Source organism: Camelus bactrianus, chromosome 19 (genome assembly GCF_048773025.1).
Source record: "Camelus bactrianus isolate YW-2024 breed Bactrian camel chromosome 19, ASM4877302v1, whole genome shotgun sequence".
NCBI classification, from domain to species: Eukaryota; Metazoa; Chordata; class Mammalia; order Artiodactyla; family Camelidae; genus Camelus; species Camelus bactrianus.
This window is the reverse complement of record NC_133557.1, coordinates 8,820,336-8,848,005: the sequence shown is the minus strand read 5'-3', so window position 1 is coordinate 8,848,005 and position 27,670 is coordinate 8,820,336. Positions and strand designations below refer to the sequence as shown.

Below are 27,670 nucleotides of genomic sequence, written 5' to 3'. Positions count from 1 at the left end.
AATGAGGTCACGAGGTTCAGAACATGATATCCCCAACTTCCACAGTAGGAAGTCGATTAAAAAGTCCCTAAGACTTAGAAGTCAAGAAGTCGCAATATGGGCATGAGATCTGGCAGTAAAAGCTAAAATGATCAGTTACAAGAGTGGAAAATGGTTGCATCTTGGAGTTGGAAAGTGCTGGGAGGTTAGGGAGACTCCAGTTTTAATCTATAGAACTTGTCGAGCTGTTTGACTCTTCAACCATGAAAGCTAAAACCTAATTTTAGACAGATAGATTAATGGTATCAGAATTATTAGTGCTAATTGCACTAGTAAGAGTTTTTTAAATTTTCTAGATATAAGATTGATATTCACATTCAGCTACAACCTTATACTGTAGTCAAACCTCACTGAAAACAGCAATAACAACTTTTAGAGATCCCACAAACGATGAAGTATTAAAGATATCTATAAACGGAGATACAAAACACCAAGGTGGAGAATATTGTAAAATTGTACACAAAAGTAATAAAAGGAACCCTAAATAAATAGAGGTATAGCATGTCCATAAAAGGGAAAATTCAATATTTGAAAAGATGTCACTTTGCCCAAGTTAATATGTAAATTCAATGCAATCACATAATAATAATAATTCTGAAAGGATTTTTCATGAATTGACAGTGATTCTAAAATGCTTTTGGGCCAAATAACCATGATAGTTTTAAACAACGGAAAGGGTGAGAAGATATGCCCAACAGAGCTGTCAAAACTTACATTATAACGCTAGTCTAACTAACACAGGGTCTTTTTACAGAGAGGTCGACAAGAGGCTTAATGAAACAAAGACCTCTTAAGAGAACCGCAAATTTATGGAAACTTGATAAAGGCACAGGTGACAATACAGATCAGTGGGTGCTGGATAATTGTTTGTGAAAGAAAAAAACTAAGATCCCTAACATCTATATAATGCGTGGGCGTGTGTGCGCACACACACACTATACATATACATATATGTGCACATATTGTAGCAAGAAAAAAGTATAAATGGAAAGAGTTAAATTTGATCAAACATTTCAAATCTTTTTTTTTAAATAACAAAAGCTCCACATGATACCTACACAGCTGCTTTGTGGACTAACTGAAGGAAGAAGAGGGAGTCTCCCATATGTGCCAAGGAAACAAAGATAAGAATGTTTCTTGCAAAGCTGTATGAGCAAAACATTGCATAAAGCTTCAATATTAGTCACAAGGTTTGATACACTGTGGCATATTCTTACAATATAAAACTATAGAGCAGAAATTAATAAAATGGAGCTACATATACCAAAGTGAATTTATCCTACCAACTGTGTAAAGCATAAAAATGAAAAGTTCCCAAATGCTATGTACAGTATCAACAGAATTTATATAAAATTTAAAACATGCAAAATAATACTACATTCTGCTTAAAATTTTATACGTACGTTGGAAAGGTATAAAATCATGCTTGAGATTATAAACACCAAACTCAGGATAGTATTTTAAGCAGGAAGAGCAGACTATAGCAGCAAAATGTTACAACATTCTACGAATATAGGATGGTAGGTTTTTGGATGTTTTTAATGTTACTCTTAACAAATTTGAGAATAGGAAAATGCTTAGTGAGCTTAGTCATTTCAAAATACATTTGCATCAAAATGAAATCAGACTTGCAACAGCTTTAAAAATGAAGGGTTGTTCATGATCTGCCTGATTCTCTATGGGGTGGAGGCAGGGCCCGTTTGAAGCTCATCAGGGTCCAGCCATCCCCAAGTTCCCATGACCAAAGTCTTGTCCTTGACTCAGCTCCAAAGCTCAGAGAGAAGGAACACCAGGAGGGTGTGTGGAAGGGGGCATGTGCGTGGTGGAGGAGAGTGCAGCAGAGGGAAGGGCAGGGGTCTCGGTCACCTGAGGTCCTTACAGCTTCTTCACCCCACTTGAGCCCTTTGGACAGGGCAAGAGGCAGTGTATGGCAGAACATGACAGATCTGTAGGAAGAATCATTCATTCATTCATTCATTCATTCATTTATGTATTAATTCCGCGAATATTTACTACCACCTACTGTGTGGCAGGCACTCTGCTTGGCGTGGGTTCATGGCGCAGATCAGAAATGAAGCCCCTACTCATCACACCCCAGCACCTCTTGCTGAGTTCTCAACTCCTCTCATACCCACATTCATCTTTGCCACCTGTCAGCACCTCCAAGTCCCTTAGGAAGGTTCTATTAGTTGATTATAGCAATACTTTTCTCATTCATTCCAAGGATAGATCACGTGATAATGAAATCCATAGTAGTTTATGAGGGTGCTGTTTTGGGTCTTGATCTCAATACTTTGACCTTTCTCCCACCTCTACACCTTGGACCCTCACCTTCAGGGTCCCAGAAAACTTAATAGGAAAGCTCTGAAACTCCAGAGCGCTACTCAATGCATGACAGTTGGAAGCCTCTGAGAATTCCAAGACACATTTGGAGAAAATGAGATTGTTCACAACCTTCCCCTAAGGCTGGATCATCGATGTGACTTTGTGTGCTCACTCTGGACTCCTCTTGCCAGCCCAGGAAAGGGGCCCTGATCTCCCTCCCTAAGGACTAAGGCTGCCATCAACTCACCTGTTACAGGTTCCGCCACCTGCAGATGTAAGACCATGAAACAGATCACCAGCAGCACTTTTAAAACCCAGGAGGAAAGCTACAAGGATAAGGGCAGGCGTCTCTGGACCTAAGGGACAACAGGCAGAGGAGACAACAAACTGGTCTCTTGGGTGTTAATTCCTTACTCCACCTGGAGACAAAAGTGACCCAGTTGCTCAGAGGATTAGATGTGAGCTTACCTGGCCTCCCAAGGGGTTGTCTGTACTGTGGGCTGCTGCGGACAGTATGAGTCTGGCCCTGGTGGGGGGCTGTGCCTCTTGCTGCACCTTACAGGTGAGCACACTCTCGGACCCCTGCACCGAGGCGTTCACCAACTGCAAGCTTTCCGGGGTGTAGGTCTCATAACTGTTCTGCTTTGGCGTCGGCTGCTTGTCTCACTGGAACACACGGCAGTTCTCCATCCAGGTGAGATGCACGCTCTGGGGTTAGAATCTCTGCATGTGGCAGTTAACGGCCACCAAGTGCAAGGAGGGTGAAGCCTGGGACACTGTCACTGCAGGGGAACTGGCACATCCCAGAGAAATCAGACAATGACTGTAGGAAGTTTACAGTGGGCCCCGTGGTTGGGGGCTGCTCCTTGAGGATGGGTCATCTGCCCAGGGTCTGCCCCAGAGGAGGAGTTAGGTATTGGTTAACAGGTGCGTGAATAATATCGCGTGATTGAACGTGGGAATGCATGAGTGAATGTGTGTCTGGATGGAAGCATGGAATCATGAAAGTCATCCTAATTTCCCTTTCTTTTCTACTATGGTCCTTAAAGACCGAAAGTGACCCTGAGTTCCATGTAAGAACCTATGAACCCTTTGAGTCACTCCATGAGTTGATGAAGATTCGTAGACTCTAATCTTCATGATTCCAAGATACTAATATTTGACATAGGAAGGAACGTAGGTTTGGAGAAGTTAAGTACTGGCACAAGGCCACAGGAGGCAAAACTGGGCTTATGTCAGGGACCGTATGTTTACCCTATGCTATTCTGACTCCCAAACTGGAAGCCTGTAAGCATTTATGTTCAAGGCTTCTGAAACTATGATCCAACAACTTCTGGAATTTTTTCCCTAACCAGTTTCACAATTCTGCGATAGAATGTATTCCTTCCTAGGAAAATTAGGAGGATTAAATAATATAGATAATTAAATAATGTAAGTTAATAATATAAAAGCTTAAATATTTCAGTATAAGTCATAGGAAAGCACAGCTTGGTGCAGTGCTTACACTCGGCCAAGGGGTGGGAGAGCCGGCCTGTGGCCCCTGCGCTGACAGCAGTGTGCACTGGCCATCAGCAGGCTAAGGTGTGAGTGTGGGGGGCACAACCTTTCAGTATGTAGATATTCCAATACTTTGTATATTTGTTGCTTCACATGTTCCAGCTTTGTCCATTGTGACCTCTTACTGTTGGTTCCTGAGCACCTTTGACAAACTCCAGTCAATGACTGGTTTTTGGGTTTTGGTTTTATTTTCGTTTGGTGTTTCCCTTTCTCACTTTTTACAGGTTATTGAATTTTTGATAGGATTTCTAAACACAAAGAAGAGAGGTTATCCTTGAATGAAAGAACCTTAGAATACAAGATCCAGGTGATTGACTTAGATAATTTTTATTTGAAATCCAACGTCTAGTGGAAACTCATTCATTCATTTATTAAAATAATTATTAATGGCCTGGTATGTCGCGGTCATATTCTGGCAAGTGAGGATTCAGAGTCCCTTCTCATGGAACTGACAGCCTATTTGAGGAAGACGCAACACGTACATCAGGGTTCGTCTTGCGTGGTGCATGAATTTCAGTTTAGATCAATAGCATGAATCCCCCAACACGCAGTTCAGAATTCACTTACCACAGGAAAGTTACTTTGCACAATTGCATCAAGTATAAGTTTGCTGCTGACTCTGGGTCAGCCCACAGATCACTGTGTACTAACAGATGCTCATCGTGGTCAGTAACCAATCACGTCGTACTTTGAAAGCCTGTAGTAATTGATCACTGTGACTCTTGTTACTCAGCTTAGGCCCAGACGGCAACGTATGTGGGCATGTTGCCCGCTGTCTCCCAGTGATGAATCCATATGAATTTACAAAAATGACTCATTGTAAAAGGGAATTGACGACGAAGACGAGACTGCAATGGAGACGCAACAAGTGGTGATGCTGGAGGTGACATTCCAACTGAATGTAAGTGGATTAGAGAAGAAATCTCTGACCCTGGGAATGGTACACGCAGACTGTTAGAAAGACTCTAGATACGCATCCAGGGGAACTTAGTGAAGGCAAAACTACCCCGTAAATGAGGGAAATGGTGGTGAGGAAACGGGTGAAAATGTCCCAGAGGAAGTCAGAGCAGCAAATACTTCAAATTAAAGGAAGTTTTGTAAAGATTCCACAATTTTGAGCGTACAGAGCATAAAATGTTGGAAACTGATCCAAATACAGCAAGGCATCTGATAATTCACCAAGGCATAAAAAAGATGCTCTTATACTGTAGATTAGACAAGAAGAAGAAGGCAAGCCCTGTTCAAACATTTAGATAAGTTTTTTTTTGTGCTTGTATGTTTGCTAATTTTCTTTTTTAGTAATGGTTTTAATATGATATATTTTCATTATCTAAAAATTATGAATAGAGATAAATAAAAATAAATTGAAGACAGTTGAAAATACTTCTGATAAGCTTTTAGAAAGAAATAAATTGCTTTAATTCTCAAGGTGTCGAATGTGTCAAACTAAATATGATTAGTTTTTTCCTTTTGTCTATGTATTTAAATCTGAAAGGAGGAGAGATTCTAAAGTTTTGAAAAAAGTGTCTCACATCAGAATCATTATTTATACCACTGATGACTGAGATCACTTTTTATGACGCAGTTTATGCAGTCATTTCTATAGTCCTCTTCTGTGCGAAGCGAGAACTGCCTATGTTCTGTTATGTCAGATGGTTGTAAGTGGTCAGGAAGCAAATTAATCAGGTTAAGAGGACATGGAATGCCAGGGTGAGAGAGGAATTGGTATTTTATACAGGGCCATCTATGGAAGGTACCTTTGATGAACTGACATAAACAGAGACTGGTAAGAAGTAGGAGAGTGAGGCAGGCAGGTATGGTGGGGGAGGAAGCAGAGGAGTGATAGGATTTGACTGACTTTCCCAAAGAATCACTGAGCCTGAAACAAGGAAGGCAGTCAGAGACCACAGCAGTAGTGCAGGAGGAGATGGTGGCTGGGACCCGGGAGTCGTGGTCAGGGTGAGAACGTGCCGATTATGCATACAACTGAGTGGTGTGCTGGAGAAGGCTTGGACTGGCTCATGAGAACCCATTGTTACCTTTTCAGGAATCCTGCAAGCTGCTTGTTGAAGTGATGGTAACTTGAAATTGGCCACATTGAGAGTATCTACAGCAAGAAAGTGGTAAGTCCTAGAATTCAGGCTTTCATTTTCTTTTTCCTTCTGGAGAGTCAAATGTTAAAGATTTCTCATCTCACCTCTGGACATCAGCATTTTGGAGGAATAAGTGAATATGGGATATAAGAGAAGGAGAAAGCAAGGATGACTCTGAGGCTTCTGGACACAGTCTATTTACTGTGAGAGAAGGGTCGGGAAGGACGCAGGAGGATGGAAGTTCTGGTTCCATCACAGAGACAGGAGGCAACACTACCTTCAGGGTTTGAGGGGTAGGACATTTAGGCAACGAGGAAAGAGAATAACTGTTCTTCTTAAAACCATGATGGCGAATCATTTGTACTTAAGCGGTGAAAGAGAATCTCAAATGGTGGGGAGTCCAGGTTGGGGGAGGTCCTTCCTGCTCAGAGTGATGTATGAAGATGCAGCTCTGGGAGCCTCGAGGAGTGTGAGAAGATCTTGGGAGTGTGGGGGCAGGCTGGTCTCCATGGAGGAGAGACATTTGGAGCAGAGTCGTGGAAGCTTCCAGCTGGGTTTTCTCCTAGGCTGGGCCCCACAGGGAGGGAAGCAGGCAGCAGAGACTGAGGGTGGTACCCTGCAAAGGAGGAAGGAAGGAACTGTGGCAACTGTGTTCATATTTAATGATCTGCTCATCGTTCAAGAACTGTTGACTGCATGCCTTTTACGTGCCCAGGCTGTTCTCCTCGTGGGATACCTGTCTGAGAGGCTGGGCAGCCCCTGAGAGAGGTCTCTGCCCCCTCAGCCTCCTCTCCAGGCCCTGATGCCCCTTCCCCCTTCCTCAGCCCTTCTCTGTCACATGGAGGGTCAGAGCAGGAGCAGCGCTCAGAGCAGCAGATCCAGGGTTTGTCCCCATTACCCTAAAACGGAGATTCCTTTTGCTCCCACGGAGCCCCAGGGTTCAAGGATCTAGAAATGGCCTCCAAGGGAACCACCCTCTCAGCTGCTCCTCATTCAGCAGCCTCTGTCCACATGACTGCCAGGAGACACCCTTTGAAAACCCCCGATCCAGCCCACCTCCTACAGGACCCCACACGCCTCCTGGGAGTTGGGTATCTTTGAGAGGGAAACCCCATCTCCATCTCCTGGTACTGAGGGAGGTGTGTCTCCTTGTCTTAACTCCACGTGGGCCCTGACCCTGTGTGACCTGTGGACTTGCCTACTGCTGACTTTGCTGTTTCTGGGACAGAACGTGTCCTCCCCACCCTTGCCCACAACTTACAGTCAGACGCAATGCTTCCTGTGGACAAAGATGACAGAGACACCGAGCACCAGCAGCACTTTGTGGCCTAGGAGCAGAACTACCAGCAGAGAAGAAGTCAGCTCTGGGCCTGGAAATCCAGAGACAGAAGGTCTGATGAGAGGGGCCGCACAGGAGCCATTCCCTGGGGCCCCTACTTACTCCAGCTAAGGCCACCTGGGCCCATCAACACTGTGAGGTTTAACCTGCCTCCTCTGTCTTCCACTTAATCTTGAGGAAGAAATCAGTATATAGAGTCCCTCGTTCTCACCCACTCCCTCTTCAGGCTGTAAAGCTCCTCATACTTGAAGGGAAAATGTCAGAAGTGAAAAGAACTAAGACAAGGGAAAAGTCAAATCCTAGTGCACAAGCCTTCACTAGGCAGCCGTCCCCCACCTCATCCAGCCGCCAGGAAAGGACAAAACAGACAAGGGCAGCTACGAAAGGAACCTGAAAGTCCCACCACCAATATTAAATCCAACCTAAATTTGATGATATTGGTAATAGTCTCCTGTAGAGCAGAGCACAGCTCATAGGAAGTGGTTTCAAAGCCTGCCTGATTCAAGAGTTGACAGAGAATCCCCAGAGTCTGTGTAAAGGTTACCTTATAGGTCAAAAGGCATGCGCACTAGTGATTAAGAATCCTGAGATGAGCACATGATTCGGGATTTCCCAGAGGAGCTCATCTAATCATAAAGATTCTTGTAAGTGAAAGATGGAGGCAGGAGAGTCAGAGCAGGAGATGTGATGTCAGAAGCTGGGGCCGGAGTGATGTGGGGCCCTTTGCTCAGGGGTGTGGGCATCTCTGGGAGCTGGAAAAGGCAAGGAAATGGGTTTTCTTCAGGAGCCCTCAGAAGGAGCATCGCCCTGCCACCCATAGTAGGCTTCAGACCTCTACAAATGTGTGACAACAAATTTCTCTTGTGTTGAATCAGTCAATGTGGTAACTTCTCAGTGGCAGTAAGAAGCTAATTCAAGGAGGACAGATGGGACTGAGCAGACAGGCGTGATTTAAGGTGCTTACTTTCTGTAGGGAAAAGGCGAAGAGAAAGAAGTGATGTTTGGCAATTGAGTAGGGAAGGGAAAAAGAAAAAAGTAGGGGGGAAGGGATTTAGGTTCCTGAAAAGCAGAAAAGGACCAAACACTTAGAGGATTCAGAACCTTTCTCCTACTATTAAAACCAAGCAAGCAACCAAAAATTCCATTAACATACTGGGTTCTGGTGTCCTAAGAGAGAAGTCCTTTAAGCTAGATACATTGTGAAGACACTCGAATACCATAAAAACAAACAGTAAGACTGGCATTTTCACAGCAGACCCACTGGACTCAGGACCGTGGTGGGCAGAGCCCTCAGATGTCCCAGGGAAAGCTGTGCGTCCCGAGCAGCAGTGTCACATAGGCATCTGACACTTCCCTTTAGCCTGTTAACACGGTTGACCTGAAAGCCACTTCCAGCCTTACTACGCTAGCAGGCAGGCTGGGTCAGGAATACTGCAGCACGCAGGAGTAACAGCCCCGGTGGAGCCCCAGCAGGGGAAGGAGGATTTAAAAGCAAATCCAAGACCCTCCAGACAAGATGGTGTGGACTCATCTCTCCTGCTCTCCCTGTTCAGTACAAGTTGAACCCTAGAAATGACACAAGGGACAAACATGGGCAGAATCTAGGGTGGAAGAGGCAGCAAACTGGCTAGAGACCCGAGCACAGGAGGAAGAACACCGTGGCCAGGCTCCCAGGTCCCTCTCCTAAGTCGCCAGGCACAGGAGGAGACCCAGGCCTGATACTAGAAAAAAAGACAAAGTCTAAATCAATAATCTAAATCCCTGCCTCAAAAATGAGATAGGAAGAGCAAAATAAAGCCAAAGGAAGCACAAAGAAGGAAATAATAAAGAAAAAAATCAATGAAATTGGAAGCAGAAAAATAATAGACTATCACTGAAACAAGGATTAATTTCTTTTAAAAGACCATTAAAATAGAAAGACTTCTAATACCAATGACAAAGAAAAAAGGAGTAATGACACCTTTCCAACACCAGGAATGAAACAGGACATCACTGCGGACGCCACAGACACCAGAAGGGTAGGAAGGAAAAACTGTGAACAGCGGTAGAGAGAGAAATTTGACAACTTGGAGACAATGGACCAAATACCTCAAAAAGGACAACCTACTGCAGTTCACACAATAGGAAATGAATAATCTGAATAGCCCTAGACAATTCAAATTCATTAAAAACAAAAAAAGATTGTTGTGGCCCAGATGGTGTCACAGGAGAATTCTAGCAAGCATTTACAGATGAGTTAAAAACAACTGTGGTGCAGAAAAACCAATCATAAAAGAAATTTTGGAAAATTTGAATTTCTACTCCAGTTTAGATGATATTGGGGAATTATGGTTGGTTTCTCTGTGAGTCATGGCATAGGTTCTGTGCAAAATCAATGTTCTCAATCATCTGACTACACACCTGTGGACTCCATAGGCACCTGGATGTGCACACAAGACTCAGCTATGAGTGGACACAACTATGCAAATTCTCTGTATCTATTGTTAGATGGAAGGTGTTTGTCCTTTCCTTCTTATCTTTATTCTTCCAGCATGCAGGGACACGGACTCTTGTTGACCGAGCATTGAGCTAGCTAATGAGGACAACACCATAGGGCATATTGGAAGGAACATGGGCTTTTGAAAGGTCATCTGGAGTAAATCTCCTGGAAATCTGATGGACTACCTTACCTCATGGTGTGACAAGAGAGAGAAATAAGACACATATTGTGCATAGAAAGGGGGACTCTGTATGTCCTCGGGACAATGTCCAGCTAGAGGGGAACGTGCCTCTACTTAGCACGTATCTGTTGTACATGCTGGTGGTTCCTGTCGTCAGGGACTCAGTTTGCGCTCATCAGTCTAGCCCAATTACCTGGCAAGACATCTTCAACAGCATCCTACCAGTGCTATCTGAGTCCCTTTGGTAAACTCGAAATCCAGCGGGTGGCTAGAACAGGAAAGGGGATCATGACTGAACCGAGATTTGCATTTAGTACATGTGCACTGAGCACTGGTGATCATTGCTGGTCCACTGTCACAGATCAGGGAATAAAGGAAGCCCATGCGGTGACTACTCACGGTCACCTGGGTGCCTGGACCAGACTGAAACTCCACGTCCTCAGGGCTCCCTTTTCAGAATTTCATAGGGCTTTCTTTGTCCCCTGATTTGTGACAGTGGACCAGCAATGACCACAGTCACTCAGTGCATGTTTACTAACTGCAAATCCCAGTTCAACTGTGACCTCTTCCAGGAGGAGCAGGCTGGGGCCAGGAAGGCGGATGGATGTGGGCTTGGGCTGGGGGTGAGGGGCATCTACCCCGGATCATCTCAGACAAGTTGTGGTTGAGATATCTCTTGGGGTGATGCTACTGATGGATGGAAACATCTAGGATGGAAGGGAGACTAGGCAGAGGTTAGAAAGAAGGAAGAGGGAGGCGAGTGGACAGGGAAGGATGAACAGAGTTCCTGCTTCTTGAAGAGAGGAAGAGACAGGACATTATGGACAGAATCATCTCCCTTCTTCCTTTCTTTCTTTCAAGTATATTGATGTCAAAAGATGTAAAAAAAAAGTACCAAACTCTTACCAGTGGTGACTCTTGGAGTATGGGATTTGAGTGGGGGAAGTCACCTCAAAATTCTACTTTACATTTATAGACTTCTAGATCATTCTATAACAAGAAAGAATTACTGCTTTAACAATTTAAAAAGATAAAAATTTAAAAGCCGTGTCAGGTTAATGGAAGCCTCACCAGGGTGTTCATGTGTGTCCTGGTCCTTCTGGGGAGCAGAGGCCTCCAGGGTGAGGTTGGCGCTGACCGCCGGCTGCCCGTCGTGCTCCACCCGGCAGGACAGCACCTCCCCTCTGTGGGCGGACGAGTTCACCAGGAGCCAGCTCATCCGGTTAAAGGTCCCATCCTTGTTCTTCGTGAGGGTCGATGCTGTTTCTATCCGGGACATGTTTCCATTCTCCACCCAGCTCAGCTGGAGGTCTCGGGGGTAGAACTGCTTCGCCTGGCAGGTGACGTTCACCTGGGTCCCTGCCATGGGCTGTTGGGTGACCTCCAAGGTGGGCGGAACTGAAACAGCACAGGGCAGGAGCTCTGACCTTGTGGAACAGAGAGGTCACAGGGCAGGGGCTAGAGAGCAGCTCCCAGCCCAGCAAGGGGGTGCCTGAGGACAGAGCCAGGCATGCAGCAGGTGCTCAAAAACTCAGCGTGCAATTTGCATATCAGTGAGATCCTAAGCACCCTGCAGGGCACACAGCAGGTGCTCAAGGACTGGTTGCTCCTGTTAGGGTTATAATGTGGGGAATCAGTAAGCAACTGGCATGCAGTTGGAATATAATAACTGCAGCCAAGTAAATGAAATCCCTAGGCACTTAAGGGCTTGGCTTAGAGTAGGTGCTCAGTAGTTGGAAATGCTGTTGTAAGTAAAGGAAACTGCTGAGCACAGTGCTTGGCACGTGGCAGGTGTCACCTGGCAGCTGCCGTTAAATCAGTAGTGAGTGACCAGCACATGGAGGTGCCTGGTGGTCAGGAAGGACTGTCAGGAAATCTGTTCCAGGCAATTCAAGGCCTGAAGCCAAAAGCAGGGGGAGGAGCAGGTGGGGCTTGGGGGCAGGTGTGGGTTCGGGCTGGTGTGAGGGGCATCTACCTCGGATGGTCTCAGACAAGTAGGCAGTCCCACGGAGAGGAGGGCCCCCCTGCAGGGTGGTGTGGGCCACCTCGCAGATGACCTGGGAGCGAACATCCCCCGAGGCCAGCACCACCTTGGCTGTGCTGGAGACGCTGTAGGAAACGCTATCTCCTTCTGGGTCCACGCTGGTCTGGGAGGCTGTGATCTCATTCCCATTTTTGAACCATTTCAGGGAGATGGTTCTGGGGGAGAAGCCGTGGGATCTGCAGGTGAAGCTCACCGTCTGCTCAGGTGAGGCCCTTGTGGCGGGGCCTGATACCACGGGAGGAGAGGGTCTGGCTACAAAAGACCATTTTATAAACAATGAATATGATTGTCCTTATCATCACTAATGAAAAGCTTGCGACACAGTTAACAACGCTTACATATTTGTTTTAGATTTTTTTCAATTTTACTTCAATTCAGTTTTGTTGCAGGATGAGGTAATTAGGCTTATTTAAGTTTTTTTTTCTAATGGAGGGACTGAGGATTAAACCCAGGACCTCGTGTATGTTAAGCTTGCACTCTACCACTGAGCTATACCCTCCCACCGAAGATCATTTACCATTATTTTTTAATCCTTCTATTAGGCCTCGGAGGGCAGTGTCTTTATCCTCATCTTAGGAGGAGACACACAGGTTCCCAGAGGTGAGCTCTGAGTCTGGGGTGGGACCAGCATGGTTTCCAGGCCTGAGTTCAAAGTCCACTTTCTTTCCTCACTCAGGTGAATTCCCACCGATCTGGGTGCAGGAATGAAAAAAACTGATGGCTGTCACTCTCCTGTTAACTCTTCCTAACTGGGCTCCCCTGGGGAACTTAGCTACAGTAAGGAAAGAGTTACAGAAGTAAGTGCAGGGGAAGCAGGGGTGGAGCGGGTCCACCATGGATGCTGAATCAGCCTGGTCAGCAGATGAGACATGTGGCCGGGGCCCCTCCCTGCTCCTCATCTGTGAAACAGGACTGCAGGCCTTATCCTTCCCAGGGTTGCAGTGAGGGTTCAGTCAGGCATTGGAAGCATCCTTGCTTTGAGTAAAATCAAGATGCTTCACAAAACTAAACACAGATCTCTCTGTAACCCAGACTGTATTTATATCCAGAGCTCTCCCTTCAAATATATGCGATAATTTACTAGATAGATGTCATTCTCTCCACAAATATTCCTGTAGGACTAACGTGCCAATCGCTGAATTTCAAAGGAAGAAGGGCGAAGGGATGTTTTTCTGAATCTGGTTTCTTCTCTTGGGTCACTTTTGAGTTGAAAGCAAAGATCACTGAGAGCTGAGAAAGCAGAGGTGGTTAATTTCTTAATTGTTATTAAATCAGAAGAGACACAGACACAGGCCCATGAAGCAGGCAGACGCAGCTCCTGTGTCCTGAAAACATACACAAATCAGCAAATGAAAAGACAAGGAGGTTTCTCCCTGTAGAAGGTCATAGGGTTTCTCCAAATTATTCAGTATTACTCAACTCCTGTAAACGTTGGCAGACAGTAGACATTACAAATATTTGCACTTGTAAATATTTAACTTGCTTCCTAAAATTCATAAAATATTCGGGGACATCATAAGGAGATGTAAGTTGAATATGTCAACTTATAAAAATACCAGCATCCTGGACGCCCCAAAGGGAAGAGAAGCTGTGATTGGTTACCACTGATGGAGAGTTTTTTCAGAGCCTAACGATGGGCTGATCCCTCCAGGATCCTAAGTTCTTCATTTCTCCTCACAGGCCATGAAATGAGGGCCCGAATGGGGTCACATTTATGGGATGAGGCTCAGGGTGGACGCAACTGGCCAAGGGCACCCAGCAAGGAAAGGCTGGAGCTCATCCCACCACAGCAAGGCTGATTGATTTAGTGTCTCTGATCTTTACCTCTGAGCCTCAGTCTCTGTTTCCCTGCAATGTGTGTGACAGCCCCACCCTGGTCAGATGAGGGGGGATGTACTTAAAACACAGAGCCTGGTGCACAGCGGGTGCTTAAGCAGCAAGACCTGTGATTGTTGTCACAAGGTCTGGTCGTTCCTAGTTCTGAAACTGCCTGTTTATTCTTCAGGCAGTGAGAAGGCAGAACACAAGCACAGCAGGAAAAAACCAACAAACAAAAAGTCTCAAATCCTGCTCCGTGCAGCTGGCATGAAAAACCCTAATGAAAAAGCAGCAATAGAACCACCCCAGTATGATTCTCTTCCTCTTTTTTATAATAATCCCTTAAGGAAACAAATTGGGGGAATTGGCTTTCAAAATACGTGATGTCGCAGGCATTTCCCCGCAGACCAGCTCTTTACAGAAAGCTGGAAGCATTCTGAAAGGAGGGAGGAGAGATTCCATCGGTGTCATGTTGGTGTGTTGAGGCAGGAGGGCTCTGGGCTGAGCAGGGAGTGTTTGAGGGGCTTCCAGCCCCTCTTTAAAGATGGGAAGGTTTCCCCAGCGACAAAGCTCAGGGCTGAACAGAGTCCTCTGAGTCCATAGGAGGCCGCTCTCCACCCCAGGTGAGCTCCATGGGAGGAGGTGTCCCTCCCCCTTGATTCAAGCTTCCTTTCTTGGCCTCTGAAGAACTGTCTCCGTCATAGGGTATTCTGCAACGTCCCTGAAAAGCTGTTCTTGCAGCTCCAGCACCAAGGAGGAGTGACCTCTGTCTGGGCAAAACCCCAGCTCCATCTGTGACCTGAGAGAACACGGAGCTCAGGGCTTCTCCGCCCGGGCTGTAGGTAGCATCCCCTGCAGGAGTTAATCAGTCAGGTGCCCGGGCCCACGTGTCTCCAATTAAACCAGGGTTTCTAGGGTGGGGACAGGGGCTGGGGATCGTGTCAGCGTTACCTAGGTGAATCTGATGGGCAGCCAAGGTGGAAAGCACCCAGCTCCACCCCAACCCCAGTTATACTCAATCCTGGAGGGAGTGAGCCGCCCGAGGCCTCCGGCTTCTGCACATCAGAGCTAACAGTGGCGGAGCATGTACACTGTGCCGGCTCTGCTCTAAGCTCTGTACATGGATCCCTCACTCAGTCCCTGCAGCAGCTCTGGGAGGGCGGTGCTGACAGGGATGGACCAGGCCCCTGAGCCCCAGTGTGGAGAGGGACGCGTCCGAGGTCCCAGAGCCGGGATCTGGCTGAGCTGGGATGGGAGCCCAGGCAGCGGGGCTCGGCCCAGGCTCTAAACCACTGTGTGCTGAGGCTCAGTGACACCCTAGCCCACCCCATCTAGGGCTTTCTAGAACCTCTGCAGTCATCACAGACCCTGAAAGGCAGCCGAGATCACAGGTGGGGAAACTGAGGACTAGCGGGAACTGAGACTTGCGCAGACCACAGCCTGGGGGGACAACGCCATGGCTCACTGAAAGGCTGCTCTGTCAGCAGGCTCATCGTACCCTCAGGACATCCTGCAAAGATTGGTGTGATTGTCGTCCTTCTACAGGCCAGTAAGCCCTGCAAAGGGAAGTGAGACACAGCCTTGAAACAACACCTCAATTTGGGGGGGCCTACTTTGTGCTGGTGATTTAGACATACAGTCTGAAATCCTTCTAACCTGCTAGAAAGAGTCCATGATTATCACCATTTTAGAAATGATAAAACTGAGGCTGACAGAAATGAAAGTCTCTTCACCCCCACAACCATATCCCAGAAGGAATTCCCTTGACCCCTGAGGTTTCATGTCCAACAGCAGAGCAGGCGCCCACTTTGAGGAGCCCCCACACTGACCACCACCCTCCCCTTTTCCCTCTGAGATTCTTGACTTCAAGCGAGACCAGGGAGGAGTGCCCTCCGAGGGCCCAGGCCTGGGGACTCCGTAGCAACAAGGGGGAGACATGGGCTCCTGACACCTGAGTCTAGAAAATGAACTCTGTCCATGCGGGGATCCCAGCATCCCCTAGGAACTACCTCCCCCTCCCCATCCTCAGTCTGCGGGGGGCCAGGAGTGGGCTTGCCCGGTGCTGCTGGGATGCAGCAGCCCCTCTGCTCTGTCCTCGCTCCCCTTCCCGGAGCTGCTCCCGCAGGCCACTCAGTGAAGGGGCAACATCACAGCAACAGGGAGAAAAGGACTCCTGGGGCTTCTGAGTGCGCTGAGCCCTGCCTCATAGGAGCAGCTTCAGGACGCCAGGAGACCCTGCATCTGTCTGTTCCCAGTTATAACGCTAGCCTTGCAGACACACAGGATTTTTCTTTTTAATACTTATTTCTGAAGAACAGAACAGCACAAGATTTTAAAACGAAAGTGTTAGAGCTTTCTCCCCACTTTGACAAGCACAGTGGGGTGTGCAGAGAGCTGGGTGTGAGTCAGGCTGCTTGTGGTTCTACCTTGGCCCCCTTACCTGCTCATCTGCCAGGTCCCCTCTCAGAGCCTCAGGGGCACAGATGGCCCCTCCCTCAGAGCACTGCCTATAGGCAGTAAATGCCAGGAGGAAGATTCAGCATCTGACAGGCTGCTACCCCCTCACCCCCTCCTGCCTCCCTCCTTTCTCATCCAGGGAATCATCTGAGCAGGTGCTTGGGGAAGAGGATGACGGTCTCCTGGGAGGCAGCAGGTCTGAGTGGGGTTGGAGCCAGTTCCCACCTGTGATTGGCTGTGCAGGGGAGGCACCACCTGGGAACGTTAGTGATACCCGCAAAGCCAGGATTAACCTTCCCTCCTATGTCCAGGGCTTGTGGGGATATTTGCTTGCTACGACGGCTGAGAGTGAAATTTTGCTATATCCACACAAATTAAAATACACATACTCTCTGATGTAGCAATGACACTTCCAGTCGGTATTTCCCCTTTGAATAGAGTGAGGCATGGACAGCGGTATCGACTGAAGTGCTGTCTTAATAGCCGAAGGTTGGGGCAACTTGGTACCCTTCAGCAGAAGACTGCAGAGGGAAAGACGCTCTGTCCGTACCGTGTGCTGTTTTGCAGCTGCTGAGACCCTGGGCAGCTCTGGGTGCTGACATGGGATGAGTGACTTGGGATCATGTGGCTGAAAGTAGGTAGAGGTTGCCAGTCACCTGGGAACTCAGGATCTGAATGCAAGGAGCATTTGAATCTTAGGGAAACTGAAGAAAAGTCTCCCTGTTCAATGGTTTGACCCAAGGAGCTTTTTATTCAGCACCTACTATGAGCCAGGCTCTTCCAAGGAGCCAGTGTCCAATGGTGGTGCAGGAAGAGCCTGGACTGAATCAGCTGGGTTCTGTAAGGATCCCATCACTCACTGGCCTTGTGAGTGTGGTCTAGGTCCCTGTCACCTCTTGGCCTCAGGCTCCCCATGTGTAGGTGGGGGGCAGGGCAGTTGGTGTGTAAAAATCCTTCCTGCCCTGACAGTACAGGATTCAGGAGTTCGAATGAGGTTCCTAGGCCTAAAGCAGAAAACCCTAAAGGAGCACCTTTGCTACCTCGATGGGGCAGCAACTAAGACACTGACACGTGGAACCTCTTCCCTGGGTGTGGGACATTCTGAGATGCAACAGCTCTGCTTGGAGCCTTCAGTGACTGTGAGTTGATCCCTGAATCACACGAGGGTTTCGTGACAGACCCTCCCAGGAAACACCCAACCTCTGGGCATCTCCTCCAAACCCGGCTGTGAGAGTTAACACTGAATCTCTGCCTCTAGGAGTTTCTTCTCAGTGTGATGTTTCTTAAGAAATAATGTAACACATTCTACATCCTGCCCCCTACTCTCGACAATTCCCCGGCCGTGATGGACTTTCCGCATTGGAAGGGAAGAGAACACAAGCTTCATAAGAGAAGAGTCCTTGTCTGCTTTTTCACTGCTGCTTCCACGGCATCTGGAGCAGGGCCAGGCACACAGTAGGTGCTCAGTAAGTGCTTAATAAAGTGAAGACTCGGCCACACTGAGGGGAGCACTCTCTGGAAGCAGGAGGTGAGGTCTGGCCTGTGACCAGGCAAATCACTCGGACTTTAACTCCCTCAAGCATGGAACCAAAGGGCTGCGCTTCCAGACTTTTCATACCAATTACCAGCCATGGGGCCTTGAGCAAATAGCACGACCTCTCCAGGCCTCAACCTCCCTGATCTGTAGACAAGTGGGAAATCGGATCGTGACCCAGTCATCATAAAGCGCCCACTGCTGCACCTGATTCTTATTTTTGCTCAAAGACAGGAGGGCATTTTGTTGACTTGTTGTCACAGAGAAGGGGACGAGGGGCCCACGTGTACTCACCACTCACAGTGAGCCGAGTGCCTGGTCCAGACTTATACTCCACGTTACCAGGGCTTCCTCTCTGGAACTTCACACAGTAGTAGGCACCGGCGTCTGCCGGGGTGATGTTACTGATGCGGATGGAAAAGTCCAGGTTGTCTCTCCTTGTGGCGTCTGAAACATTTGTTACTCGGGGGAAGTGGCCTCCTTTGTAATCATAGATTAACTCCCGGCCTGGCCCTGTGCCCCTGAACCACGTGATGGGCCCCACGGGGAGCAGAGAGGTCATGGTGCAGCGCAGAGTGGCCGTCTCTCCAGCTGCGACCGACACTGATGTCTCAGGCTGAATCACCTGCAGCTCCTGAGCCGCCACTCCTGGAGGGAAACACAGAGCAGTTATTTATTCCTCCTCATGTGATCAGGTAGGTTTTCTCCCGTATTTACCAACAGCAGCTTTCACTGACCTAAAGCACCGTGAGCCCACCCTGAACTCTCCTCAGTGCAGCTACCATCACATGTGACTCTCATGAAGAGCCTGTAATGTGAGACTCCAACACAAACCAAAACCTGAGGCACAGAGAGGGTGAATGGCACAGCAGAGAGCAGGTCTGAGTGCCTGAGTCCTGTTAGCAAATGTCTTGCTTTACCAGATGTTTCCGTCTGTGTGCTTCCTGGCCTCATGGTGGGTTGTACTTCTGGACCTTTGCATTGGGAGGGGCTATGAGACTTCTTTCGACCACGGAGTGGTGAGCAGCAGTGATGGATGTATTTTGTGGTTATGCATTTAACTGCAAGAACCTTTAGGGATCAACTTCCCTGTTCCACAGACATGCGCACACTCATGATGGGGTCGGCTCCATCAGCCTGGGTATTTCAGTGACAGTGATGTTGAGAGCTCCCGACCCACAATGGACATATAGTTTATAAGGGAAGTAAAACATTATTTCAAGTCCCCATAGGATTTTTTCCCAATGTTTAATCATGTTATATTAGTTAGCTAAGGTTGTTGTAATAAATTATCAAAAGTTTAGTGGAAATCAGAGAAGACCCTAATGCAAAAAGATACATGCACCCCAGTGTTCATAGCAGCACTATTTACAATAGCCAAGAGAGGGGAGCAACCTAAATGTCCATCGACAGATGACTGGATAAAGAAGTGTGGCATATATCTATACACACACACACACACAGAAACACAATGGAGTACTACTGAGCCATAAAAAAGAATGAAAGTTGCTATTTTCAGTGAAGTGGATGGACCTAGAGAATATTGTACTCAGTGACAAGTCAGACAGAGAAGGACAAACACTATATGGTATCACTTATGTGTGGAATCTAAAAATATAATACAAATCAATCTATATAAAAAACAGAAACAGATTACAGACATAGAAAAGATCATAAGGGCAACTATTTTGTCTCTTTATTCACCAGTGCTCCCCAAGTTCCTATAACAGTTCCTAGTACCCAGCAGGAAAGCAGTAAGTATTTGCATGCTGTGTGAATTGCCTAGTGCGACATCTCCCTGAGACCCTGAAGTCTACTTTCAGGGCGTAATCTCTGTGGAAGTTGTATCAGAAACTGCGTTTCCCATGCAGATGACTTGGCAAAAAACAGAAGTACTCTGTGCATGTGCAAGGAGCAGAAGAGCGGAGGAGAAGAAAAGCACAAGCCTCTGCCCCACACCACCCCCTTCCCTGTACTCACTGGCAGAAGCTGCAGAAAACTCATGAGGTGAAAGCGAGGACCCAGGAGGGAGAAGACCAGTGGTGAGACCTGTGAGCCCCAGAGCCAGACAGCCCGAGTTCCAGTCACAGCTCTTCCCTTCACTGCTGAGGGACGGTGAATCTCTCTCTGTTTACATTCTCTCATCTGTAAAGCCCTGGTACGACAGTGTCTACCTTGGATACAGTGATCACATAGGTTAATAGTCATGAGCATTTGCAGCACCTGGAACAAGGTTAGTGTTCAAGAAATTGAGAAGTTCTTACTCATTAGATTTCCTGGGGTTTTAATGGAGGCTTTCATGACCTTGGATATGCGTACGGGTGTGGCTAGAACGTCAGACATAGGTCATATAGCAGGAGTCTCTACCTTTCATCCTCTCCTGTCCAGCGTGGGAAAGGGACTCCGAGATAGCCCCACGTGAAAGTCTACTCATTTTACTAAGACATACATTTGCTTGCCTTAAGAAACTGGGAGAGGGTCGGGATAAATTTGGGGAAGTATAAAAGACGGAGGGTGTTGAGAAACCGGGAAAGACTAAGCATCTGGTGGTGTCATTTCACGTAGACTGAAAAACGCTTTGCCGAGAACATGAGGGAAATCTTTTTGAAACCCCGTGTGTCTGCGTTTGTTTTACTTCCTCGCATCTCCTCGTACACACACACAAACACACACAGACTGCACACGCTGACGAGTGCATATACAAGTGTAGCCTACTGCCGTACTATATGGGTTCTTTTGAGGATTAAGTGAAATTATAACACATATTAAAAGCTCAGTAAAAATTTTGTCACGTAGCAGCCACCCAACACATCACTGACAAAAGTTTGGGAAGGACACATGACAGGGTTTGAACTCTGTGATCTCTGAGTGGGATGATGGGTGATGACGATTCTGACTGTTTCTGTGTATTGTCTGATTTTTCTGCAATTAGGCTCCACCAAGAAGCTGAGCAGCACAACACGGTTCAAGGAATGAACCTGGAGCCGGTTGGCCTGCACTTGAACCCAATGTTTCCTGCCTTAGGTACGTGACATCGGGCAGTTGACTCTCTCTGTCTCAGTTTCCCCTTCTGTAAATCTGGGGTAATAGTCACAGCTTCACACAGGGATGTTGTGAGGGTTACACGAGTTATTATGCAAAAAGCTGTCATTGTTGGTGTTTGAAGCATCGTCTCCTTCGAAGCCCCTGGTGTCCAGCTGCAGGTGGCGGAGCCACAGAGGAAATGCTCAGATCCCTGATTTCATGCTCTCGGATAATGCCCAGCCCTTGGCCATCTGTGGCTTCCCCAAGTGGCACACCCCTGTTTACCTGGAGTTGCTAAACATGCCGGGGGAGGTCTAGGGACAGGGTGAGGGGATTCTACCCCAAGGAGTGCTCACCTGTGAGTCCCAGTAGTAGTGCCAGCAGCAGGGAAGGTGGAGGGTGGGGCCAGGAGGCAGGGGTGGGCATCTTGGAGGTCTGAGGAGCCTGATCTGTCCAATGTGTGTCCTGAGGAGAACCCAGACTTAAGTGCTCTGTGAAGAGCAGAGAAGCCCCACCTCCCGCGATATAAGAGGAAGTGCCTGTGATGGTGTGAAATGTACTGTGAGACTATAACCTGCTTCTAGATTCTAACAGTTCCTGATCCTAGATGGTAACATAGAAATCAGGCAGAGAAGGAGGCTCCACAGTAAAGAGTTATTCATCTTATGTTTTCAGAGAGATTGGACAGAAGTAAACTTGCTCCCCACCTCGGGTGTCTCCCCTGGGCCCCTCACCCCATTCATGGTGATCCCCAACTTAGGAGCCCCAGACAAACTCACAGATCCCAAGAAGGATCCGTGGTTGTGAGCTGTGGCCCAAAGTCCCAAGCCCACCACCCAAGGATGTGTCTCGCTTGAAGTCTCACCCTGCGTCAATCAAGAGCTACTCAGCTGGAAGAAAGAAGAGCGTTCACCAGGGCTGCTCAGCTTTGGGATGGAACCAGATCTGCTCCTGAAATTACTCCCTATTCCAGCCCTTTATTGATGTAACTGGTGAAACAGCCAAATGCGCAGTGCAACGTGGACGTCAGAACTTGTATGGCCTGCATCCAACAAAGGGATCATTTTCTTGTTTTAAGAGAGGAAGTGAGTTGAAATTACTCTCACAGGCGTTTATCTCAGAGAAATGAAAACTTGTCCACACAAACCCAGTGCATGAATGTTACGCCAGATTCCTTTATAAAGCAGATAACTAGAAAAAGTCAGAATGTCTAATAATAAGTGAATGCTTTAACAAACTTCGGTGCATCCATTCCAGAAAATACTACTCAGTAATACAAAGTAATGAGTTATATATGTGTGCAACAATTCTAAGTTTCTTGAAGGTATAATGTTGAGTGAATAAAGCCAATCTCAAAATACCAATTCCACTGATATAATATTCTCGAAATAGGATCCCAGGCACCTTTCTCTCTCTCTCTCTCTCACACACACACACACACTATAGTGAGATCAAAGCATAAATGAAGAATAAAATTTGATCAATTATTGCAGACCTTTTTTTTAAATAATAAAATCTCCAAATTATACCAACAGTCTGCTTTGTGGGACACACCAGAGGAAGAGAGACTCTCCTATATGTGCCAAGGAAGCAAAGATATGAATATTTGTGCAAAATTGTCCTACCAAGGCATTAGATAAAACTCCAATATCCATCACAAGAAAAATCAATACACTGGCTTGTTTTTACAGTAGAAACCATAGAGCAGTGGAAATCAATGAAATGGAGCTACATATATCAGCGTGAATGAATCCCACATACTATGTTAAGTATAAAAAATAAAAGTTCCAGAATGCTGTATACAGCATAGTAGCATTTATATAAAATTTAAAACATGCAAGTAATATTATACATTGCTTCAGGATTTATACATATGTTTCAGAAGTATAAAATCACAATACACACCAAATACAGGACAGTCATTTTAAAAGGAACAACAGACCATTATAGCAAAATGTTAACAGTTTGCAAAGATAGCGTGGTAGGTAGGTAGGTCCATGGATATTTTTATATTATTCTTTATAAATTGCAGAATAGAAAAATGCTTTTTCAACTTAGTGATTTTAAATCTGTATGTATTCAGATGAAATCACACTTGCAAAAGCTCTGAATTTTTAATACAAAGTAAAAAGTGCTCTGAAAATAAAGGGTTGTTCATGATCAGGAGCAGGATGGAAACCTGTTTTCTTGATCAACTTGATTCTTTTTGGGGTGGAGACAGGGCCAGTTTGAAGTTCAGTGCATCAGGGTCCAGACATCCCTGATCTCCAAGACCAAAGTCCATCCTTAACTCAGCTCCAAAGCTCAGAGAGAAGGAACATAGGAGGTTGTGTAGAAGAGAGCATGTGTGTGGTGGAGGTGGGGGTGGCAGAGTGAAGGAGAGAGGGGTCTTGGGTCCGGTCCTTACACCTTCTCTCCATTTGAGGCCCTTGGACAGGGCAGGAGGCAGTGTCGCAGGGCATGCAGAAGCTGTAGGGAAAAACATTCATTCATTAAGTCCACAATGTTTGTGCACACACTCAATGTGGCAGGCACTCTGCTTGGCCTGGGTTCATGGCGCACATCAGAAATGAAGCCCATACCGACTACACCCACTTCCTGAGTTCTGAACCCTCCCCCATACCCACATTCATCTGTGTTACTAGCCACTCCATCCAAGTCCCCCAGAGAGGCTCCATGTGTTGATTTTTGGAAGACTTGAATCATTCCAAAGATATAACTGAATATACAACAGTTTATAAGGGAGAGGCTTTTTGGAGTTTGGGTCTCAAAACTTTGATTTTTATCCCACCTTCACACCTTGGACCCAACCTCCAGGGTCCCAGAAAACTGAATTGGAAAACTTCAAATTTCAGGGCTCTAAATAATGCATGAGAGTTGAAACCCTCTGAGAATTCCAAGACACATTTGGAGAAAATAAGATTGTTCACAATCTTTCCTTGAGGCTGGATCATTGATGTGACTTTGTGCGCTCACTCTGGACTCCTCTTGCCAGCCCAGGAAAGGGGCCCTGATCTCCCTCCCTAAGGACTAAGGCTGCCATCAACTCACCTGTTACAGGTTCCGCCACCTGCAGATGTAAGTGACCACGAAACCGATCACCAGCAGCACTTTGAAACCCAGGAGGAAAGCCACAAAGATAAGGGCAGGCGTCGCTGGACCTAAGGGACAACAGGCAGAGGTGACATCAAATGGGGCTCTGGGATTTAATACGTCACTCCACCTGGAGACAGAAGTGACCCAGTTGCTCACAGGATTTGAGGTGAGCTTACCTGGGTTCCCAAGGGGCGTGTCTGTGCTGTGGGCTTCTGTGGACAGTATGAGGCTGGCCTGGGTGGGAGGCTGTGCCTCGTGCTGCACCTTACAGGTGAGCACACGCTCGGACCCCTGCACCGAGGCGTTCACCAGCTGCAAGCTTTCCAGGGTGTAGGTCCCATCACTGTTCTGCTTCGGCGTGGGCTGCTTCGCTCCCTGGAACACACGGCAGTTCTCCATCCAGGTGAGACGCACGCTCTGGGGGTAGAATCTCTGCACGTGGCAGGTAACGGCCACCAAGTCCAAGGAGGGTGAAGCCTGGGACACTGTCACTGCAGGGGAACTGGCACAGCCCAGGGTAATCAGACAATGACTATAGGAAGTTCATGTTGGGCACTGGGGGGCTCCTTGAAGATGGGTCATCTGCCCAGAGGAGGAGTTAGGTATTGGTTAACAGGTGTGTGAATGAGTAATCACATGATTGCATGAGTGTGGGAATGCATGAGTGAATGCGTGCCCGAATGGAAGCGTGGAATCATGAAACCACCCTATCTTCACTTTCTTTTTCCGTTATGGTCATAAAAGACGAGAAGGTGACCCTGAATTCTATTTGAGAACCTATGAACCCATTGACTCCATGACTCCATGACTGAGGAAAATTCACAGACTCTAATCTTTATGACTCCAAGATACTAATATTTAACATAGGAAGGAACTTAGGTTTGGAGAAGTTAAGTTTTTGCCCAAGGTCACAAGGAGCAAAGCTGGGGTTACACCAGAGACAGTGTGTTTTCCCGTTTGCTATTCTGACACTCAAATTATAAGGCTATAAGCATTCATGATTGCTGGCTTCTGGAATTATGATCTGAACAATTCTAAAATTTTTTCACTCAGATTTTCAGCTGTGACGTAGAACGTATGCGTACTGAAGAAAACTGAGGGGATTTAAAATACTAAAAAACTTTCAGTGGTTCAGTAGAATTCAAATGAACACACAGCATGGTGCAGTTCTCACACTAAACCAAGGGATGGGAGAGCTGGGTTCTGGTCCTGCACTGACACCACAGCCACATGTGAGACCTTTTGCAAGTCACCTTCCCTCAGTTTCCAAGACCCTTATTGTAAAATTGTCCAAGATGAGATCATCTCTCATGGTCCTGGTTAAGAAAGGCTTCAGCTCCTGGTCTCGTAGAGAGAGTAACTCCTTATGCAGTACAATTTGAAAGAACTAAGGGTATGTTTGTTCCCCTAAATGTTGTTTTTTTATATTCAGCCCACCTCAGCCTATATAGTTCTATCAATGATGCTGTAATGGGTGGGACAGCCAAGGCAAGACACCATCCCCAGGGGTCACTCTCTGTTTGGTCTTTCCCAGGGAGCCTTACCAAGCAAAGAGCAGGACCCTGAGAAAGTGTTGAAGTCCTGGTAAATGAGGTGGTGATGGGGAGAACAGGCCAGGGCAAAGCACCACCAAGCAAGTGTCATGGGCTCCAGGGGGTGACAAGGATGAGTAAAAGGATGGAGGGTCTCAGATAGACCATTCCAGCCACCAGTGAGTTATCTGGGCTGTAAGGTGTCCAGGGCAGTGCCGGGAGAACAGAGACCTGGGCACCACTGATAATAGCAGTTTCTATGCACTTGGCTGTGTTTGAGTTACTGCGTGTGTATCATTTCATCCTCACAAAACCAAACGACGGAAACGCAAACAGCTACTTGATATCAGAAAAGAACAACAACAAAAAGCCACTTAGAAGGATGCTACACAAAAGCAGGCCTCAGTTCAATGAAATTGTCAAAGAGGAATTGGTTGAAACTGCATCTTAAAAATTATTTCGATTATAAAAATAATTTTATTTAATTTACATTTTAATTAAGTATAGAATATAATGACAACTATGCACTAATTCTTAGAAGGAACGAGTGTTGGGAGCGTAAGGAAGTTGGCATATTTTTTTCCTAAACACTTATACCAAGTGCCATCAAATCCTTCATTTCAAACTTCACAATCATTAAAAGGTAAATTTTGAAAAGTGATGTGAAATTATTTGACTGTTCTATGAATTTTAAGGGGCCTTGTTTAATTAAAGTGTCCTCTTTTGAAGTGCCCACAGAGCCATTAGGATCACAGATTTTTTTTTTCTTTCGTCTTTAAAAGTTGGAAGATTCACCTGGGATCCCAGTAATTCCCCAGCACCATTTACATCAATTACTTGAAGTACATTTTGCCAGACCTCTGGTTTCACTTGGCAGTGGATGTGGATTCTGTTCGCTCAGTGCGGTCTGATGTTGCCACACTTCAATCAAGGCAAGACCCACCTGCTAGAGCAGAGGGATTCTAGGCTCCACAGCTCCTCCCTCAGCCACCTGATCTCAGGGCAGTGATGTGGGGCGATGCCACATCTCACCTGGGATTCCTGAAACACTTCCCCGATGTTCTGCCTTGATTTCTCCGTAACCATGAAACGGCACCCAGCTGGTGCAGACACCTCCTCCGTGGGACAATCCTGAGGCAGAGTCTACGCAGTTCCTCTGAGGGTCCCCAGGGACACTGAGCATCAGTCGTCCACAGGGGCACCCAGTTCAATAATTCACCCCATTCCCTGTCTCACTTTCCCCGTCTCTTACCCCAGCCTCTCTCGATCATCTCCCCACCACCTGCGCCCAGGACCTAGTTTCAGGTTCTGCCTTCAGGGGAACCTAAATAAAGACCCCCACAAAGATATTTCCATGATGGGAAACCCAACTTGAGATGCAGGCAGTGTTGAGCAGGGAGGGTTTAGAGTAGGGGCTAATTTGTAAATAATTCATTTGTGAATATTTTTATTATCTATGATTTTTGCATCTCTACACAATTGTCCAAACTCCAGGGAATTATATAAAAATTCTCAGATAGGGAGGACTCCCTGCGTTATCATTTTCCTATTTTACAGTCAAAGATGCCAAGTCTGAGAGACCTGGCGTAATCAGCAGGTGGTCCCACAGCTGGTGAACAGCAGAGCCAGATCCTGAATTCACGTCAAAGGCTCTCCCTCCCTAGCTTCACACCCTTGGGCAACCTTCCCTTCTTAAAACCTCAGTTTCCTTCTATAAACCACGAATGGGACAAACAGTACAGGGCAGTTGTACACAAGAAATAAGCCAGTGAACATGATTGTGTATACTGACTGTGCTGTCCTCATTGCAGTCATTAATATCAATATTTTATTCATGCAAAATGATGTGCTTCCTCCCACGATAATAGCAAAAAAAAAATGAGGGAAATATACTGTAAACTTTAAAAGGCCTAGAAATATTTCAGGAATTAATTTTACTGCTGTGCAACCTGGGACAACTCACTTCCCTCCTCTGGGCGTTAGGGTTGTCGTAGGCAATGAGATGGCCGCAAAGATTCCGTCTAGGTGTGATCTAAAGGAATTATTTTTACCATGTGATTTATAGACCTGTCAAGCATTGATCCAGGCCAGGAAAAGCAAAACCACCAAAAAACAGATGAAAAATTAGGTCCTGACCCAGATATGAGTAATG

At 46.7% G+C, this 27,670-nt stretch overlaps 2 protein-coding genes and 3 long non-coding RNA genes across 17 annotated transcripts in view; 3 read left to right on the top strand and 2 right to left on the bottom strand.

The window, feature by feature from the left end:
• The window catches only part of LOC105083056 (tyrosine-protein phosphatase non-receptor type substrate 1-like), a 40,641-nt gene extending 19,247 nt beyond the window's left edge, over positions 1-21,394 (bottom strand). For 2 of the 9 annotated variants that reach the window (XM_074347044.1, XM_074347047.1), the window contains exons 1-4: positions 21,247-21,392; positions 18,161-18,514; positions 11,989-12,309; positions 11,085-11,411 (exon numbers count right to left, since the gene is read on the bottom strand). In XM_074347044.1, coding sequence (XP_074203145.1) covers positions 11,085-11,411; positions 11,989-12,309; positions 18,161-18,514; positions 21,247-21,316 — 1,072 coding nt within the window. In that variant the 5' untranslated portion in view covers positions 21,317-21,392. Of the gene's footprint in view, positions 1-6,195; positions 7,385-7,897; positions 8,106-11,084; positions 11,441-11,988; positions 12,310-18,160; positions 18,515-18,786; positions 18,921-21,246 lie in introns of those variants that run through there. The other 7 variants (XM_074347042.1, XM_074347046.1, XR_012500572.1 and 4 more) reach the window with 7 other exon arrangements.
• LOC141574032 (uncharacterized) lies at positions 2,729-6,093 on the top strand. The gene is made up of 3 exons (XR_012500574.1): positions 2,729-3,058; positions 4,655-4,822; positions 5,969-6,093. It is a non-coding gene; the product is annotated as an uncharacterized LOC141574032 (long non-coding RNA).
• On the top strand, positions 12,316-13,142 carry LOC141574034 (uncharacterized). The gene is made up of 2 exons (XR_012500580.1): positions 12,316-12,657; positions 12,734-13,142. It is a non-coding gene; the product is annotated as an uncharacterized LOC141574034 (long non-coding RNA).
• On the top strand, positions 18,422-26,437 carry LOC141574033 (uncharacterized). 5 transcript variants are annotated; one of them, XR_012500576.1, is made up of 5 exons: positions 18,422-18,561; positions 19,738-20,890; positions 23,951-24,152; positions 24,258-24,389; positions 26,301-26,437. It is a non-coding gene; the product is annotated as an uncharacterized LOC141574033 (long non-coding RNA). The 5 variants fall into 5 exon arrangements; XR_012500578.1 differs by lacking the exon at positions 18,422-18,561 and having other exon boundaries at positions 19,077-20,099; positions 20,799-20,890; XR_012500579.1 differs by lacking the exon at positions 18,422-18,561 and having other exon boundaries at positions 19,077-20,099; positions 20,799-20,890; positions 21,566-24,152.
• LOC141574030 (signal-regulatory protein beta-1-like) lies at positions 23,228-26,306 on the bottom strand. The gene is made up of 3 exons (XM_074347050.1): positions 24,163-26,306; positions 23,942-24,051; positions 23,228-23,359 (listed from the first exon to the last, which is right to left on the bottom strand). The coding sequence occupies exons 1-2, from the start codon at positions 24,383-24,385 to the stop codon at positions 23,945-23,947; spliced, it is 330 nt and encodes a 109-aa protein (XP_074203151.1). The 5' UTR covers positions 24,386-26,306; the 3' UTR covers positions 23,228-23,359; positions 23,942-23,944.
• Positions 26,438-27,670: the final 1,233 nt, after the last annotated feature.

Coding starts and splice junctions, on each gene's coding strand:
- LOC141574030 (XM_074347050.1), bottom strand. CDS start 24,385: ATGGAGAACTGCCGTGTGTTCCAGGGAGCGAAGCAGCCCACGCCGAAG. Junction 24,052..24,162: donor CACGCCCCTTGGGAACCCAG/GTAAGCTCACCT, acceptor GTTGTCCCTTAG/GTCCAGCGACGCCTGCCCTT.